General features: G+C 45.2%; 3 protein-coding genes across 3 annotated transcripts in view; 2 read left to right on the forward strand and 1 right to left on the reverse strand.

Annotated features, from left to right (window-relative positions):
* The window catches only part of LOC142047432 (zinc finger protein 189-like), a 17,599-nt gene extending 9,009 nt beyond the window's left edge, over positions 1 to 8,590 (forward strand). The window contains exon 3 of the mRNA XM_075070425.1: positions 7,471 to 8,590. Coding sequence (XP_074926526.1) covers positions 7,471 to 7,559 — 89 coding nt within the window. The 3' untranslated portion in view covers positions 7,560 to 8,590. The remainder of the gene's footprint in view (positions 1 to 7,470) is intronic.
* Positions 1 to 17,516, forward strand: part of LOC116824014 (uncharacterized) — a 585,485-nt gene extending 567,969 nt beyond the window's left edge. Inside the window, 3 exon segments of the mRNA XM_075070378.1 lie at positions 15,601 to 15,648; positions 15,980 to 17,184; positions 17,186 to 17,516. Of these exon segments, the coding sequence (XP_074926479.1) occupies positions 15,601 to 15,648; positions 15,980 to 17,184; positions 17,186 to 17,278 (1,346 nt within the window). The 3' untranslated portion in view covers positions 17,279 to 17,516.
* Positions 1 to 18,833, reverse strand: part of LOC116823303 (uncharacterized) — a 703,657-nt gene that overhangs the window by 197,121 nt on the left and 487,703 nt on the right. The gene's annotated exons all lie outside the window — the stretch shown is intronic.

Here is an 18,833-nt window from a genome sequence, read left to right on the forward strand (position 1 = left end):
TAACTGGAGTCAGGTGCTCTAATTGGCCACAGCTGTTCTAGTTAATCTAAAGCAAACCTTCCTCCCTTGGCAGGGAATAAGGCCCCCTGCTAACACTCTTATGCTGCCCTCTGGCCATGCTGTATCACAGTGGGTACATGTCACCTCAGGATGGGATGCAGAGAGAGAGTTTTTATTCTCCATTAATGACATCTTATTGGAGCAGCTAGTTCTTGAATCCACAAGGGGAGAGGCAAGTCTAGATTTACTCCTAAATGGCACAGAGGATCTGGTGCAAGAGGTGAATACAGCTGAACCACTTTGTAATACAGACCATAATGTTATTAAATGTAATATGCCTATGAGGGGTGAAATACCAAAGAAACCCACGACAGTAGTATTTAGCTTCAGAAAGGGGAACTATACAAAAGGGAGAAAATTATTTACATGGAAATGAAAAGGACCACTCACAAGGGAAATGCCTGCAAGTTTCATGGAAACATTTTAAAAACACCATAAGAGGTTCAAAGTAAATGCGTATCCTAAATGGGGGGGAAATGTTTAGAAGACTAAGAAAATACGGCGCAACAGAGTAAATAAGACAGTTAAAAGCAAAAAAGGCATGTCGTAAAAATTTTGTCAACCCCTACCTGAGGAAAAGAGCATAAAATCTGGCAAGTCAAGTGTAAAACTATAATTAGGCAGGCTGAAAAGAGAATTTGAAGAGCAACTAGCAAAAGTCGCTGAAACATTTTTAGTGCTTCAGAATCAGGAAGCCTGCCATAAAATCAGTGGGATACTGGGTGCTAAATGAGCACTCAGCTGCTCTGCAATGGCCTTGATTTCCTAACTGAATCATTTGCATCAGTCTTCATTGCAGAGCATGTGAAGGTCTTTCTTACACCTAAGCCATTCTTTGTAGCTGGCAAATCTGAGGAAAAGTCCCAGATTAAGGTGTTGATAGAGGACGTTTTGGAACAAATTGTTAATTTAAACACTAATAAGTCACAGGGACAAGATGGTATTCACCCAGTAATACTGAAAAGTGAAGAACTACTAACTGCAATATGTAACCTACCACTTAAATTGGCTTCTATACCAGATGACCAGAGATAGCTAATGTAACACCAATTTTTTAAAAAGGCTTCAGAGGCTTTCCTAGCAATTAGAGGCCAGTAACCCTAACTTCAGTACCAGGCAAATAGGTTGAAACCTATAATAAAGAACAGAATGATCAGACACATAGATGAACATGATTTGTTGGGGAAGAGTCAACATGGCTTTTGTAAAGAGAACTTGTGCCTCACCAATCTATTGGAATTCTCTGAGGGGGTCAACAAATGTGCCCAAGGGTTATCCAATGGGTATAGTACATGTGGAATTTTTAGAAAGACTTTGACATGGACAAAGGATCTTAAGCAAAGTAAGCAGTCATAGCAGAAGAGAGAAGGTCCTCTCATATATCAGTAACTGGGTAAAAGACAGGAAACAGGGTAGGAATAAACGGTCAGTCTTCACACTAGAGAGAGAGAAACAATGGGGTCCCCCAGGGATCTTTACTCGGGCCACAGTTGTTCAACATACTAATAAATGAACTGGAAATGGGGAGGTGGGAAAGGTTGCAGATGATGCCAAATTAATGGAGAGTTAAGTCCAAAGCAGACTGAATAGTTAGAAAGGGTTCTCCCAACATTGAGTGACTGAGCAGCAAAATGGCAGATGAAATTCAATCTTGATAAATTGAAAGTAATACTCATTTGAAAGCATAATCCCAACTATAGATAAAAAATGATGGGGTCTAAATTAGCTGTTGCCAGTCAAGAAACCTTGGAGTCATTGTGGTTATCTCTCTGAAAACATCCACTCAGTGTGCAGTGGCAGTCAAAAAAGCTAACAAAATGTTCGGAACTATTTGGAAGTGATAGGTGATAAGACAGATAATATCATAATGCCACTATTCAAATCCGTGGTATGCCACACCTTAAATACTGTAACCAGTTCTGGTCACCCCATCTTTTAAAAAAAAAAAAAAAAAAGAGAAAAAAAAAGTTAGAATTGGAAAAGGGGCAGAGAAGGACAACAAAATGATTAGGGGTATGGAATAGCTTCCATATGAGGAGAGATGAAAAAGATTGGGACTGGTCAACTTAGAGAAGAGATTAAGAGGGTATATGATGGATCTGTGGGGATATGATTTATAAAATCATGAATGATGTGAAGAAACTGAGGCCTCGTCTACACTACAGCATAATTTCGAATTAGCTTAAACCGATTTTATAGAGCAGCTATTATAAAATCGGTTGTACGCGTCCACACTAGGCACATTAAATCGATGTTGTGCGTCCATGGTCTAAGGCTACCGTCGATTTCTGGAGCGGTACACTGTGGGTAGCTGTTCCGCAGCTATCCCATAGTTCCCTGTCTCCCCCGCCCCTTCCCTCTTCCTGGTTGAGAGCCCAGTGCCTGATGGGGCAAAAATCATTGTCCCCGCAAAGCGCCCTCCCCCCACCGCAGGCTGCTATCATGTGAGATCACATGGTAAACATCCATCTCCCACCGCGTGGCTGGTAGCCGGAAAGATTCCTGCTCGCCAAACGCTGTAAAGCTCAGCGATAGCCTTCCTCCCCCCCCCCCCCCGTGCTACGTGCATGTAATAATTTAATCCAGCTGCATCAGTAGGGAAAACGCCATGTATGCACCCCTAAACTACATTTAATTCGCGAATTTTTAAAACAGGTTACAATGAATGATAATAACTCTTGCTGAGAATACAGCTCAAAGATGCAGAATTCGTATGTTTATTGAATGCGGAGTCACCAAAGGTGCTTTACACAGCTCTGCTTTGATGAAGCAATGAATTACGAAATATACTTGCTGCATGCATTGCGTGGGAAAGTGACCTACAATGGGGGAACCGGATAAGGCCGCATTGCCAGAAATCTTATGCTGAGGCTTTTTTTGAGTAGCCTTGCCAAGATGATTCATGGAGAATTTAATTGGAGGATTTTTACTCCATACTAGACATGTTTAACGAACTTTCCTGTAACTTTAACTGGCTGCTAATGCATGACAAGCCCTGCCTGGCATATCAATCAATTAAAAATGACTTGTTTTAAACCATCTTTGATATTTAAAAAATACACTCACCAAGAGGTCGCTTCCATGGCTTCACTGTCTGGGCGAGTGGCTTGTGTGTGGGCTGCGGAGGTTAATTCTGGGGTCAAAAAAAGATCCTGGCGCTAAAATGGACTGCTGTGTGCTCTTCAGCAAGCTCTCCCTCTTCTTCCTCGTTCCTCCTCATCTTCCCCCCTCCGCGAAAATCCTCAGCCATGGGTTGATAACAACCCCGACAATCGAATCACGCCAGGGGTAGGGTACTGGTGCGCACACCCAAAATTGCATGCAGCTCAGGCATAGAAGCGGCATGTTTTCTGACTGCTCCAGACCTTCCGTTTGCTTCTCTGGTTTTCTGGTATGTTGTCTGAGCTCCTAACTTTACTCTGCACTGCACTGAGTCCGGCTGCTGGCCTTGTGCCCGCATACGACTTTGAAAAATTCTTCAATATTTTTTTCATTTCGTCTTTAGAACGGAGTTCTTTAGCACTGGAAATCTTCTCCCATATAGCGATCAGAATCGAGCACCCTGTGCTGTCCATGCGGTACTTCTCTCTTTTCCGATTCTCAGGAGACTGCATTGTTACCTGTGCTGATGAGCTCTGCGTGGTCACCTGTGCTGATCAGAGCTCCACGCTGGCCAAACAGGAAATTGAATTCAAAAGTCCGGGGGTCTTTTCCTGTTCCTGTTTACCTGGCCAGTGCATCTGAGTTCTGACTGACAGCTGTCCAGAGCGGTCAGTGGTGCACTGTGGGATACCTCCCAGAGGCCAATAACGTCGATTTCCGTCCACACTACCATTATTCCGATTTAGTAATATCGATTTTAGGGTTACTCCTCTCGTTTTGATGGAGTACAGAAATCGATTTAAAGAGCCCTTTAAATCGATTTACAGAGCAGGGTAGTGTGGATGGGTGCAGCGTTAAATCGATTTAACTCTGTTTAACTCTGTTTAAATCGATTTAACCACGTAGTGTAGACCAGGTCTGAGTAAGGAAGGCCTGGTTTACACTACAGACTTAAGTGTCAGAGGGGTAGCCGTGTTAGTCTGGATCTGTAAAAGCAGCAAGGAGTCCTGTGGCATCTTATAGACTAACTAATAGCATGTCGCATCCGGCGAAGTGGGTATTCACCCACGAAAGCTCATGCTCCAGTACGTCTGTTAGTCTATAAGGTGCCACAGGACTCCTTGCTGCTACTACAAACTTAGGTTGACAGAAGCCGTGTTAAGTCAATGTAATAATGTATGTGTCTACGCTACCAAGTCCCATCGGCTGACCTAAGTCATCTGTAAAGTTGATTTCTGTACTCCACTTCCACGAGAGGCATAGCGCTTGATTTGGCATCCACAGGTTGACATGGGAATAGTGTAGACACTTCGTTGCATAATTGGAATGAATTGGCCTCCAGAAATTGTCCCACAGTGCTCCACTGTGACCCCTCTGGAGAGCACTTTTAACTCCACTGCATGGCGGCCAGGTACACAGGAAACAGCCCCTTGCCTGTTAAAGCCCCAGGAACTTTTGAATTTTCATTTCCTGTTTGATCAGCATGGAGAGCTCACCAGCACAGCTGATCATGAAGACTCAATGCCCCAAACAAGCTCCAGCCTGGAGTACACAGGGGGTGGTGGATATTATTGCTGTGTGGGGAGAAGATTCTGTGCAGACACAGCTCTGATCCATCAGAAGAAACACGGACGCCTGTGCCAAGATTGCTTGTGGTTTGGGGGAGGAAGGCTACATCTGGGACTCTCAGCAGTTCTGCATGAAAATAAAGGAGCTTCAGCGAGTGTACCAGAAGACAAGGAATGCAAACAATTGTTCTGGTTCTGCCCCATAGACATGCCACTTTTATGAGGAGCTGCATGCGATTCTCAGTGGCACCCCCATCATTACCCCAAAACACAGCCTGTATACCTCCTTGGAGTCCCAAGCCACCTCAGGCAACAGCGAGGGGGACATAGTTGACAAGAAGGAGGATGGAAAGCAGGCAAATGGGGACAATGGATCTTCCAACAGCCAAGAACTTTTTTAAACCTGGAGCTCATGCCTTCACAGGACCAGGTGGTGGCTGAGTGTGATGCCGGGGAAGGCACTTCTGGTGGATACACACTTCCAAACTGTAAGGATGTTACATGCCACTATTTTTTGTTAAATCTAAACAAAAAAGGAGGTGGTGTGGGTATCTGCTTTCTGGTTGCCACTCCAGATATGCAGAGGGTGCTTCCCCCAAAAAAACTGTTCACGTGCACAGAGATGACCTGGGAATCCTCCATGGAGAGGTCTAGGAAGCATTCATGGAGGTACTCTGCAATCCTTTGCAGAAGATTTCTGGGAAGGGCTGCCTTATTTTTTTCTACTACGGTACAGGGCCGCCCAGAGGGGGCGGCAAGTGAGGCAATTTGTCCTGGGCCCCGCAGGGGCCCCCACAAGAGTTTTTTGGGGCCTCTGGATCAGGGTCCATCACTCGCTCCGGGGCCCCGGAAATCCTTCACGGGGCCCAGGCCCCCGGATCTTCTGCTCCCGGTCTTTTCCGGCGGGGGCTCCTTCCGCTCCGGGGCAGAAGGAACCCCCGCCGCCAAATTACCACTGAAGCAGGACCCGCCGCCGAAGTGCCCCGAAGACCTGTAGCGGGGGCCTCCCCCTGCCGAATTACCACCGAAGAGCCGGCTGCACTTTGGTGGCGGGGGGGGGCCCGCTTCGTCAGTAATTTGGCGGCGGGGGGGCCCTGCCGCGGGTATTTGGGGCACTTCGGCGGCAGGTCCCAGATCGGAAGGACCCCCCCGCTGCTGAATTACCGCCCAAGCAGGGCCCCCTGTCGCTGAAGACCCCAGGCCCCCGGAATCCTCTGGGCGGTCCTGCCACGGTAGGACACTTTCTCGCGCCACTCCAGTATTAACTCTGCTGGAATCATTGCAGCATACAGCATTGCAGCATAAGGACTAGGTCTTTACCCAGACACTTGCAGCAGCTGCTCCCTTGCTGCCTGTGTTCCCCTGAGGAGATTGATATTATATAGTGTCACCTAGGGGACGCATGGGAAGTTTTCAGTGCAAGCCCTTGACCCGCAAACAGTACATCAAGTAATCTGCTCCTCATGTACTGAAAGCTGCACTGAAAAATGTGGTGTGGCAGAGCAACGGCTTCCTGTGTCTCTCTCAATCCCCAACCTGGTGCCACCTTTTTAAAAAACAAACTATTTTGGGAGCTTCACACTGATGCCTGTCCTCAAGCACCATCCAGATTTCTTGGGGAAAGAGGACATTTCTCAAGTGCCCAACTGTGCTCCCAATGATTTCTTTACAAAAGTAGCGGCACAAGATCTGTTGCCTGTGCCACATGGCCTTACTCACCATGGCTGGAGCAGCAAAACAACTCTTGCAATAGCCAGGGATTCTGATTACAGCGTGGCTTGCTGGGAAATGTATTAAGGGGTGTGTTTTTATAAAAATCAACCTTCCACCAGAAACAATGTATGAGCTGTCAGTGGTTCCCTTGTGCTCTGCATTCTTTGCAGTTGAAACCTTGTCCCTTGGCACATCCTCCACACCAGGACAGAGACTTTCCCAGATTAGAAGGTGGAAAAAGAATACTCACAAGGACATGTGCAATGAGTTAATGCATGCTGCTGAGACAGAGCTCAGAGCACGGAGGATTTCACTCTCTGAGAAACTGGCCCTAGATGGGGGTGGGGCAGGAAAGCATTTAGTGAACAGGAGTCTGCCATATAGGATGAGAACCTGTGGATTATGAAGAAGCAATCAGGCATGTTGAGGCTTCTGGTTCAGCTTCGAGAAAGGCAGCTGGATTCTAGACTTCCTCTGCAGCCTATGCAGAACTGTCTGCCATCATCACCCAGTTCTCAGTCCTCCTCCCCAAAACATCCTATGAGGTGAGGGAGGAAAGTTCGGTATCCCTTGCATTCAAAACCAGGGAAGGGTACAAGGAATGGAAGGAACCCGTTCCCAGACCTTCGATGGTTATTGCATCTACAAAGCAAGCTTTCCTTGTTTCTCCTCTCACAGTATTATCAGCCCTTTGCCCAAGATTCTTACTTTTCTTTGCTGTTTGTGTGCATAATAAAACAAAAGGGATTGAGGAAAAAAGGCTCTTTATTCATTCCACATGTGGTTTTGGGGGGTGGAGTTTTCAGGGGAGAAAATGCAATGGAGGGAATAGTTTGGTAAGGAATAACACAGATAAGTGTTGCATTACTCTGGCTCATGGCTGAAACTGGTTTTCAAAGCCTCACGGAGACACAGAGCCCCTTAATGGTCTCTTATTGCCCTGCTATCTGGCTGCTCAAAATTGGCTGCCAGGCGATCTGCCTCAACCCTCCACACCGGCAGAAACTTTTCTCTCTTTATTTCACAGATGTTATGGAGCAGACAGCAATAACAATGGGGATATTGCTTTTGTTGAGGTCTGATCTAGTAAGTAAAACACCGCCAATGACGTTTTAAATGTCCAAAGGCACATTTCACCACCATTCTGCACTTGCTTAGCCTCTGGTTGAACCAATCCTTACTGCTGTCCAGGCTGCCGGTGTACAGCTTCATGAGCCATGGGAACAAGGGATAGAATGGGTCTCCCAGGATCATGGTTCACATGTCAAAATCATCAATGGTGATTTTGTGGTCTGGAAAGAAAGTCCCTGCTTTCAGCTTTCTGAACAGACTGTGTTCCTAAAGATGTGTGCGTCATGCACCTTCCCCAACCATCCCATGTTGATGTCAGTGGAATGGTGCCTGTGATCCCCCAACACTTGCAGCGCCATTGAGAAATATCCCGTTCACTTTATGTACTCTTTGGCAACGTGGTCTGAAAGAACTAAAATGTGAAATTGCGGAACTATTAACTATGGTTTGTAACCTGTCCATTAAATCAGCTTCTGTACCTAATGACTGGAAGACAGCTATTGTAACGTCAATATTTAAAAAGGGCTCTAGAGGTGATCCTGACAATTACAGACCAGTAAGTCTAACATCAGTACCGGGCAAATTAGTTGAAACAGTAATAAAGAATAAAATTGTCAGACACATAGAAGAACATAAATTGTTGGGCAAAGGTCAACATGGGGTTTCTGTAAAGGGAAATCATGTCTCACTAATCTATTAGAGTTCTTTGAAGGGGTCAACAAACATGTGGACAAGGGGAATCTAGTGGATATAGTAACTTAGATTTCCAGAAATCCTTTGACAAGGTCCCTCACCAAAGGCTCTTATATAAATTAAGTTGTCATGGGATAAAAGGGAAGATCCTTTCATGGACTGAGAATTGGTTAAAAGACAGGGAACAAAGGGTAGGAATAAATTTTAAATTTTCAGAATGGAGAGGGGTGACTAGTGGTATTACCCAAGAGTCAGTCCTAGGACCAACTCTATTCAATTTATTCATAAATGATCTGGAGAAAGGGGTAAACAGTGAGGTGACAAAGTTTGCAGATGATACTAAACTGCTCAAGAAAGTTAAGACCAAAGCAGACTGTGAAGAACTTCAAAATATCTCACAAAACTAAATGATTGGGCAACAAAATGGCAAGTGTGGATAAAATAACCCCAACTATACATACAATATGATGGGGGCTAATTTAGCTACAGCTAATCAGGAAAGAGATCTTGGAGTCATTGTGGATAGTTCTCTGAAGAGATCCATGCAGTGTGCAGCGGCAGTCAAAAAGCAAACAGGATGTTAGGAATCATTAAAAAAGGGATAGATAATAAGACGGAGAATATCTTATTGCCCTTATATACATCCATGGTACACCTACATCTTGAATACTGCGTACAGATGTGGTCTCCTCATCTCAAAAAAGATATACTGGCATTGGAAAAGTTTCAGAGATGGGCAACTAAAATGATTAGGGGGTTTGGAAAGGGTCCCATATGAGGAGAGATTAAAGAGGTTAGGACTTTTCAGCTTGAAAAAGCAGAGACTAAGGGGGGATATATAAAATCATGAGTGATGTGGAAAAAGTGAATAAGGAGAAGTTCCCATAATATAAGAACTAGGGGCCACCAAAGGAAATTAATGGGCAGCAGGTTTAAAACAAATAAAAGGAAATTCTTCTTCACACAGTGCACAGTCAACTTGTGGAACTCCTTACCTGAGGAGGTTTGAAGGCTAGGACTATAACAGGGTTTAAAAGAGAACTGGATAAATTTCTGGAGATTAAGTCCATTAATGGCTGTTAGCCAGGATGGGTAAGGAATGGTGTCCCTAGCCTCTGTTTATCAGAGGGTGGTGATGGATGGCAGGAGAGAGATCACTTGATCATTACCTGTTAGGTTCACTCCCTCTGGGGCATTGGCCACTGTTAGTAGACAGGATACTGGGCTGGGTGGATCTTTGGTCTGACCCAGTATGGCCATTCTTATGTTCTTATTTGATTCTACATTTTCTTTCACGTATAGTGCCACTCCCCTCGCCCCTGCATGACCTGTTCTGTCCTTCTGATATATTTTCTCCCCTGGAATGATTGTGTCCCATTGATTGTCCTCACTGCATCAGGTTTCTGTGATGCCTATTATATCAATACAGATGCTCCCCAGGTTAGCAAACCCAACTTACAGAAATCCAGACTTACAGAAAAAGTTCCGTTATGTTCCATAAACTTTTTTTTTTTTTTTTGCGTAATTATCAGAGATACGTTCCCAACTTACGCAAAATTTTACTTACATGAGGCATTCCAGAATGGAACGCTTGCATAAATCAGGGAGCTTCTGTATCCTCCTTTAACATGAGGCACTCTAGTTCACCCATGTTATTATTTAGACTTCTAGCATTTGTGTACAAGCACTTTAAAAACTTGTAGTTGTGTAAATAGAATTGTAACTTGAGGATTAACAGGTTCTTGTCCCAAGATCAGGCCCGGTAAGATTATTGTAAAATTATCATATAATTTGGGAACTCCAGTGTGCACAGCTGCAACACTCACAGTATAGGAACTCTTTCTATGTATATAAATATATGATTTATTAATAATTTAGCAAAGATTATACACACACTTAAACTTAACAAAGCAGATAGAGATAATACAGAAAGTATATTTGGACGTCCATACTTACACCCTTATCTTTCATACTTAATCATTATCTTTCTCATCACTGTCATCATCCTCATCTTCCCCGGTGGCCATCATTCTGGCCCCTCCCAAGGTCTGCATTCCTCCAACCTATCCGCTGCCCCTGGGATGTTACTTTTATAGTAGGTTACGCTGATGCTGCCGTATTCGATAGAGGTCCTTATTTGTATTTCCTCCCCTTAAGGTGTCCGTTTTCTGTAGTTTATGTATGATGTTACCCTATTAACATACACGTCAGTTTGCTGTCATGGCAGCTTTGCGGTCGGAGGTCCTGTCCAGAACTTTCCAGATGCTGCTGTCACCTGTGTTCTGTGGGTGGCTGATGTCAGTATTCTGGACAAAATTCCACCCCCCTTGCATGCTACTTTCAGTTCTCTATAACTTATGAGTTACTTAAGTTTATCTAGGCCTCAAGCCTCACACTATGTACTAAAGCCAGATTTTACAGCATAAAAGCCTGTAGGTTCCTTGCATTACTACTGAATATAATAAAGCAGGATAACAAAGCAATGAATATAGTACAGGTAAGCTGGTCCACTAGGCTACAAACTTGTCACTGTTTATTTGTCTGCCCTTTTCTGATGTCAGATTCTTTTTTATGTGAATGTTTCTCATGCTTTATCCTCTTCCATCCTCTCCTCCTGACTAAAACCTAGAGAATTTCTGTCAATAGATTCTTCTCTAAGAGAAGTCTCTGTCCGATCCACGTGCTCCTCTGCAACAATGGACTTTCCCCCATCTGTTAGTTTAAAAACTGCTCTGCAACCTTTTTAATGTTAAGTGCCAGCAGTCTGGATCCACTTTGGTTTAGGTGGACCCCATCCTTCCTGTATAGGCTCCCTCATCCCAAAAGTTTCCCCAGTTCCTAATGAATCTAAACCCCTCCTCTATACACCACCATCTCATCCACGCATTGAGACTCTGAAACTCTGCCTGCCTACCTGGCCCTGTGCATGGAACTGGGAGCATTTCTGAGAGTGCCACCATAGAGGTCCTGGATTTTTCGTCTCTTTCCTAGCAGCCTAAATTGGCCTGCAGGGGGGGACATCTTCTCCTTTTACCCTTTCCGATGTCATTGGTACCTACATGACCACGACCACCGGCTCCTCCCCCAGCACTACACACAAGTCTGTCTAGATGCCTTGAGAGATCCGCAACCTTCGCACCAGGCAGGCAAGTCACCATACAGTTCTCCCGGTCATCACAAACCCAGCTATCTATGTTTCTAATGATCGAATTTCCTATTACTAACACCTACCTTTTCCTAAGAACTGGAGTTTCTTGGATGTCTTTCATCAGGCCCTGCTGATTTTAAGACATCTTCAAAAATTATCACTAATGACTCAGAGTTATCTTCCGCCAGGTCCTTACTGAGCTTACTTTGCAGTTTGTTAGATATTATGAAAAACTTTCTAACTGTAAGGATAGTTATGCTCTGGAATAGGCTTCCAAGGGATGTTGTGGATTCTGCATCATTGGAAGTTTAAAAAAACAGGTTGGGCAAACACCTGTGAGGTACGGTCTAGGCTTGCTTGAGCCCGTCATAGCACAGAGGGCTGGACTTGATAACTTCTTGAGTTTCCTTGTAGGCCTTCCTTTGTATTCTTCTATGCTTTCTTCCATGCTACTCCTTGCTCCCCATAAACATCCAGAGACCTACTTGGTTAGCCCCTTTCCCATTCCTCCGTCCAACTCCACAGTTCTATGAAGCTTTCAAACATGTGACAGTGATTAGGTGGTTTGTATGCTGAGACCACTGTCTATAAGGGTGACAAATGTCTTATTGTTTTCTTATGCTCCCCCATCACTGTTCATGGCCATTGCACCTGTATTCCCCTCTGTGGTCCAGCAAGGGCACCCACTCTCAGGCTGCCTAGATGTCACCTCTCTTGAGTAGAAACCTACATCTCTCTCCTGACTGGGGTATCTCCTGGTGCACAGCTCCCTGCCTACCCTGTGAATTCCCCAACAAGGCAGATCCTCTCAGCAGACCTGCTTTGCCTTCCTTTCTCAGAGGCTATGAACAGCATAACTACCCCAGTTAAGTTACCAGACTGCCCTTTCCTAACAAACAGTGATTCTCAAGGTAAAAGCATTATAGAAAGAACATATTAAAAACAATAAAAGAACCTATACGCATGCTAATAAGCTTACCGGAGCTCACCTCAATCCCAGCAAGGGCTCAGGCAGGTGAACAGACCTTCAGACCCCACCAAGAGTTTTTTCTGTGGTGGTTAGATCAGAACAAGCATGTCTGCGCATCTGTAAGTCACCCTTTTATCCAGCTTGGGCCTCTGCACCAGGGCTGCTGTGGTGCCAGTTCGGAGAGCAGTTGCTCTTGGGCACAAGTGGCTCCAGCTGCAGATAGGGAGAAGGAGAGGCGAGGGTCCTAACAGTGCCATATCCATGGAGCCACGTCAGGAGGCACAGAATGGGGGGGGGGGCAATAGACAGCGTGGGGCACATGGGGCTGCTGGGGAATCTCAGACTGGGGTTCAAGTGCTAGTGGGGGGACAGACTGAGGTAAGGACTGAAAGGGAGTGGGGATTCATGGCCACATGGGGAGTGGGGGAGGGCGGCAGGGACAGCTGAGTGAGGGGGTTGCTGAGTGCGAGGTGTGGGGCCACCTGGGGGCAGTGCGGAGAAGGGGTCAGGGCACATGTGCCGATGTGTCTGACCAAGAGAGACTAGGGGTCAGCCAGGCTTTGCATGGGGGACGCTCCCTAACAATCCCTCTCACCCCCCCAGCCCAATAGCCTGTTCCATACTTGCCCCACCACACCACTTCCTCATCTCCATTACCGCTGACTCCCCCTCCCCTAAGCTTTTGCACTGCTTCTGTGGAATGCATGAAATACATTTCTGTATTGTAGTTTAAATGAATTCTTAACTGTATTAATATTCCTTGTAAGTGATCTATTTGTCAAAAAACATTTCCTGAATCTTATTTTTAGTCTGTATTGTTACAGACATACTTGCTGACAGGTATTTTGAAATAAATTACCAAAATAATTAAAAATGGCATGATTATATTGTATTATTTTGACAAATAAAATATGTAGAATTTTACAGAATTTTAAAATATGGGCAGAAATTTTAATTTTTGGTGCAGAATTACCCCAGGAGTAGAACTTGTGTTCATGTAACAGATAATCAGCAGCCAATGGTTTCTTCTCAAAGTGCAGCTGCCATAGGTTTTGGGTGGAAGTGGGAGAAGGGGAAGGCAACTTCTCAAGTATTTCCTACTAATCCCATTTACCTCTGTTTAGCACATTGTTTCAAAGAGTCTTTTGAAGCTCATAAGACTTCCTAAGGTTTATGTTAGCCAGGTCTCCTCCCTGGAGACATTAAAGACCATCCCATGGTAATACGTACACACTCATATTTTTAATAAAATGAAATCCAAGGGTACTGAGAAATTAATTCAGTAAGGGTTGACTTAATTCAATAAGGATGATCCAGGATATCAGAGGAAACTGTGTGTCACTCCCATGTCTGTCTGTATCCATCTTTCTCTTCTCTTATTTGTAGGTTGTCAGATCTTTAGTGCAGAGACCGGGTTTTGTTTAGAATGTCCAGCGGAATGAGATCCTAGTCCATGAATAGTGTTACAGGGTGCTGCGGTGATAGGAATAGTAAATGTTACGAATGGGGAGGTTCTGGGCAGTGGGAGGGAGAGTGTTAGAGAGCAGGCAGAGGAATGTTTGAGCAAAGACCTCCTACGAGCTGGGAGGACTGGGGGCAGTGGTAAGGGGTGGGGATGTCATGGAACAGCTGTTGTAGAGAGTTAGGATGTTATGGAGGGCTGGAAGGAATGGAAACCAAGGACCTGGAAGGGTCGATGCTGGTTAGAGTAAAGGTATCATGGGTGCTGGGTAGAGAGTGCTCCAGGAAATAAGGGTGCTAGCAGTGGGAGAGAGCAAAGGGACACATTTCTGGCAAGAGCTCTTGGGAATGAGGACTAAGGAACAACTGAGATAATGGGATGAGGGTTGGGAAGCAGAGAATTTGGGAGAACTGGTCGGAAGGGAGGGTGTGGGCCATGGGAGGAGAGGAGAGAACCCAAGGAGAGATTTTTCATTCGTTCCCTGGAGGTGTGGAAGGGTGAGAGCAGTTAGATGGGGGCTAATTTAGCTGCAACGAGTCAGGAAAAAGATCTTGGCGTGATTGTGGATAGTTCTTTGAAGATGTCCATGCAGTGTGCAGAAGCGGTCAAAAAAGCAAACAGGATGTTAGGAATCATTAAAAAGGGGATAGAGAATAAGACTGAGAACATATTATTCCCCTTATATAAATCCATGGTACGCCCACATCTTGAATACTGTGTACAGATGTGGTCTCCTCACCTCAAAAAAGATATTCTAGCTCTAGAAAAGGTTCAGAAAAGGGCAACTAAAATGATTAGGGGTTTGGAGAGGGTCCCATACCCTATACCGAGGAAAGATTAAAGAGGTTAGGAACTCTTCAGCTTGGAAAAGAGGGAGACTAAACAGGGGGGATATGATAGAGGTTTATATAAAATCATGAGTGAATTGGGAGAAAGTGGACCAATGAAAAGTTATTTACTTATTCCCTATAATACAAGAACTAGGGGTCACCCGCAAATGAAATTAATAGGCAGCTAGGTTTAAAACAAATAAAAGGAAGTTCTTCTTCACACAGCCAACACATGTTCAACTTGTGGAACTCCTTACCTGAGGGAGGTTGTGAAGGCTGGGACTATAACAGCCGTTTAAAAGGGAACTGGATAAATTCTGTGGCTAAGTCCCATAAATGGCTGTTAGCCAGAAATGGGTAAAGAATGGTGTCCCTAGCCTCTGTTCATCAGAGGATGGAGATGGATGGCAGGAGAGAGATCACTTGATCATTCCCTGTTAGCTTCACTCCCTCTGCGGCACCTGGCATTGGCCACTGTCAGTAGACAGATACTGGGCTAGATGGACCTTTGGTCTGACCCGGTACGGACGTTCTTATGTTCTTAGAGGAAGGAGCGTGGGGGATTATAGTGATTGGCAGGGCGAGCTGCCTCTCTGTGCCCTTCTCACCTCTCTGAGTGTCCCCACTCAGCTGTCAGGTCTCAGGCCTTTCTTTTTCCTGCAGTGACTGTGGCCCTCTCTCTGTCAGTATGAAACAGAACTAGGGGGACTTCCCCTCTGGCTGGAGTCTTCCCTTTCTGTGACATGGAGTTACCTGCTCTGGGTTTTAGGAGCCCTTTGGATCGTGAGTGTCTGGCTGTGTATCTTCCTAGTAGACATGTGCACAGTTAAATACCTCATAAGAAAAGAGTCCTGAACCTTTGGCACCTGGGGACCTGACCCCAGGATTTTACTGTTTTAAAATGGGCTGGGGTTCAAATAACAGAATTTTTTTGTGTGTGACAAAGTCCCAGAAATTCACCTGATTTCACTTGCTTTCCACAGATCTCCAGGACTCAGAGGAAAGAAAGCTCCTGATAGGCAGCTATATAGGTGTGTGATCGTTAAACCAACTCAGTGCCTGAAGAAAATAGCTGGAATTCCCAACAAAGACCTTGTGAGCTCTCTGTGTTCATGATTGTTCCCTCAGGACAGATGTTACTGGCTGCTTCCTACCCATCCTGACTAACTCCTGGCAGTAGCTCCTTCCCCAAACTTCCTTCTCCTAGAGAGTTTGGATAGGAACTGGATGTAGAATTGATTCCTTCCTCTCTCCCCTTTAAGAAAGAGTTTGGTGAAATTCAGTCCCTGATTTTTTCTATTTTCAGCTGTTTTTTTGGTCTTTTCCATTCCTGTTTCTGAGATTTTTCTTTCTCTATTCTAGCAGGTGATGGGATGGTGAGAGAGATCATGGAGCAGAATCCTCAGCAGGAAGACGATGAAGTGGAGCCACAAGGGTCTTTATTGCAAAGATCCAAAGGGAGTGTGTCCAGGACTTGTGAGCAGGGAAAAGCCTGTGAGAGTCACCACAGGCCAGAGAAGCAGCAGGGAAACCAGCCAATACAGAAAGTTGGTAAATCTGTTAATGATCAGGGAACTCACAAAGGCCACAAGGAAACCACGGTGCAGCAGAGAATCCCCATGGAAGAGAGAAATAATGCACGTGTTGAGTGTGGGAAAAAGTTCAGTAGGCGCTCGCGTCATGTTAAACATGAGAGAATCCATAAAGGGGAGAAACCCTATGAATGCTGCGAGTGTGGGAAAACCTTCACTAAGCGCTCAACCCTTATTACCCATCAGAGGATCCACACTGGGGAGAAACCATATGAATGTTGTGAGTGCGGGAAAACCTTCCCTCAGCGCTCAACCCTTATTAGTCATCAGAGGATCCACACCGGGGAGAAACCCTATGAATGCTGTGAGTGTGGGAAAACCTTCACTGAGCGTTCAAGCCTCATTGACCATCAGCGAATCCACACAGGGGAGAAACCCTATGAATGCTGTGAGTGTGGGAAAACCTTCTCTCAGAGATCAACCCTTACTAACCATCAAAGGATCCACACAGGGGAGAAACCCTTTGAATGCTGTGAGTGCAGGAAAACCTTCACTCGGAGTTCAGCCTTAATTAACCATCAGAGGATCCATACAGGGGAGAAACCCTATGAATGCTATGAGTGTGGAAAAACCTTTGCTTGGAGCTCAGTCCTCATTAACCATCAGAGGATCCACACAGGGGAGAAACCCTATGCATGCTGTGAGTGTGGGAAAACTTTCACTGAGCGCTCATCCCTTATTAAGCATCAGAGGATCCACACAGGGGAAAGGCCCTATGCATGCTGTGAGTGTGGGAAATCTTTCACTGAGCGCTCAACCCTTATTAAGCATCAGAGGATCCACACAGGGGAAAGGCCCTATGATTGCAGAGAGTGTGGGAAAACCTTCCCTCAGAGCTCAGCCCTTACTAGCCATCAGATGATCCACACTGGGGAAAAACCATATAAATGCTGTGAGTGCAGGAAAACCTTCCTTCAGCACTCACACCTTATTAGACATCAGAAGATCCACACAGGTGAGAAATCCTATGAATGCACCTAAGTGTGGGAAATTCTTCCATCAAAGCTCAGCCTTTATTTATCATCAGAGAAGCTGCAAGAGAGAGAAACACCATAAAAACCTTGTCTAGAGCTGAGGAAAGATTGTGTTTTTCTTTTGCTAATTCCCACACAGTGAGCTTAAAGGAAGCATTGTGCCCCATGGTCTTTCAGTTCCGCCAGCTGAGTCATCTGCTTTTCCTGTTTGTAGCTCACCATCCTCTGGGGTGAATCCCATCATCTATTTCAGCAACTCCTTTGTCCTATGCCATGGAAGTGTGTCTCCCTCCAACTGGAACGTCCCTCAGTCCCAGGTGGAGGAACCAGGAGTGACTTAAACTAGGTACACGGAGGCCGATGTGGGCCTTGACTCCACTAGGATTTTCCATGGAGTTAGCTAGCTTCAATTAGCTATCCTAATATAAAAACACAAGTATTTTTTCAATTAAAAAATACCCCATATATGGTGTCCAAGATAATTTATATTCTCCACTTTCTACACCTCCACCTGTCGTCATGTCTTACGATTCAGTGTTCTCAGCCCTCTACTTGGGAATCACATTTTATTTTCTTGGACCATAAAACAGTATTTTTGAAACTGAGATAACTGTCACTGACTTGCAAGGGGAATTTGAATGGATGTCAAATACAGCATGATCACTGGATGTTGAAATCCCAGTTTCCAACTGTTGGGAAAGCCTCTTCTAGGATTTTTTCTACTGAGATAAGATTGTTTGGAGATGGAGCGGTTGGGTTTGTTTTGTTTAGTTTTCCATTATGATGATGCTAGAACTTTTGAAAATAAAGCTAGGGCTGTCAAGCTAATAAAAAAATTAATCATGATTAATTGTGCAATTACTTGCACTGTAAATAAATGGTATTGTAATAATTGGAGATATACCCATCTCCTAGAACTGGAAGGGACCTTCAAAGGTCATTGAGTCCAGTCCCTTGCAGGGCCCAGTATTGATTTTTGCTCCAGAGTGGCTCCCTCAAGGATTGCGCTCACAACCCTGGGTTTAGCAGGCCAATGCTCAAACCACTGAGCCATCCCTCCTCACTGGGCTACTCTGTTAGTCTTTAAAATATTCTTGGATGTTTTCTACATTTTCAAATATATTGATTTCAGTTACCACACAGAATACAAAGTGTACAATGCTCACTTTATATTATTTTTATTACAAATAAATAATTTGTAATATTTACAAGTAGCTCAGGGATAGCTATGTGGTACCCCCTACTCCGACCCCTCACCCCCACCCGCTAACCCCCTAGACCCAACCCCTACAGCCTGGACATAGGTATCTGTGCCCCCCACGAATCCCCTAAGCCGCCCCGGGACCCCTCCAAGCGGGACGTAGGTAGCTGTTCCTCCCACAACCACCTAAGTCCCCCAGGGACCCCTACAGGCTGGGCATCGGTATCTGTGTCCCCCATAACCCCCTAAGCCCCCCCAGGACACCTCCAGCTTGGATGAAAGTATCTGTGTCCCCTATAAATCCCCTAAGCCTCAGAGGGACCCATCCAGCCTGGACATAGATATCTGTGTTCTCCAGAAACCGCCAAAGCCCCCCAGGGACCCCTACAGCCTAGAGATAGGTATCTGTGCCCCCACAACACCCCTAAGCCCCACAGGACCCCAACAAC

Source organism: Chelonoidis abingdonii, chromosome 11 (assembly GCF_003597395.2).
Source record: "Chelonoidis abingdonii isolate Lonesome George chromosome 11, CheloAbing_2.0, whole genome shotgun sequence".
Classification (NCBI taxonomy): Eukaryota; Metazoa; Chordata; order Testudines; family Testudinidae; genus Chelonoidis; species Chelonoidis abingdonii.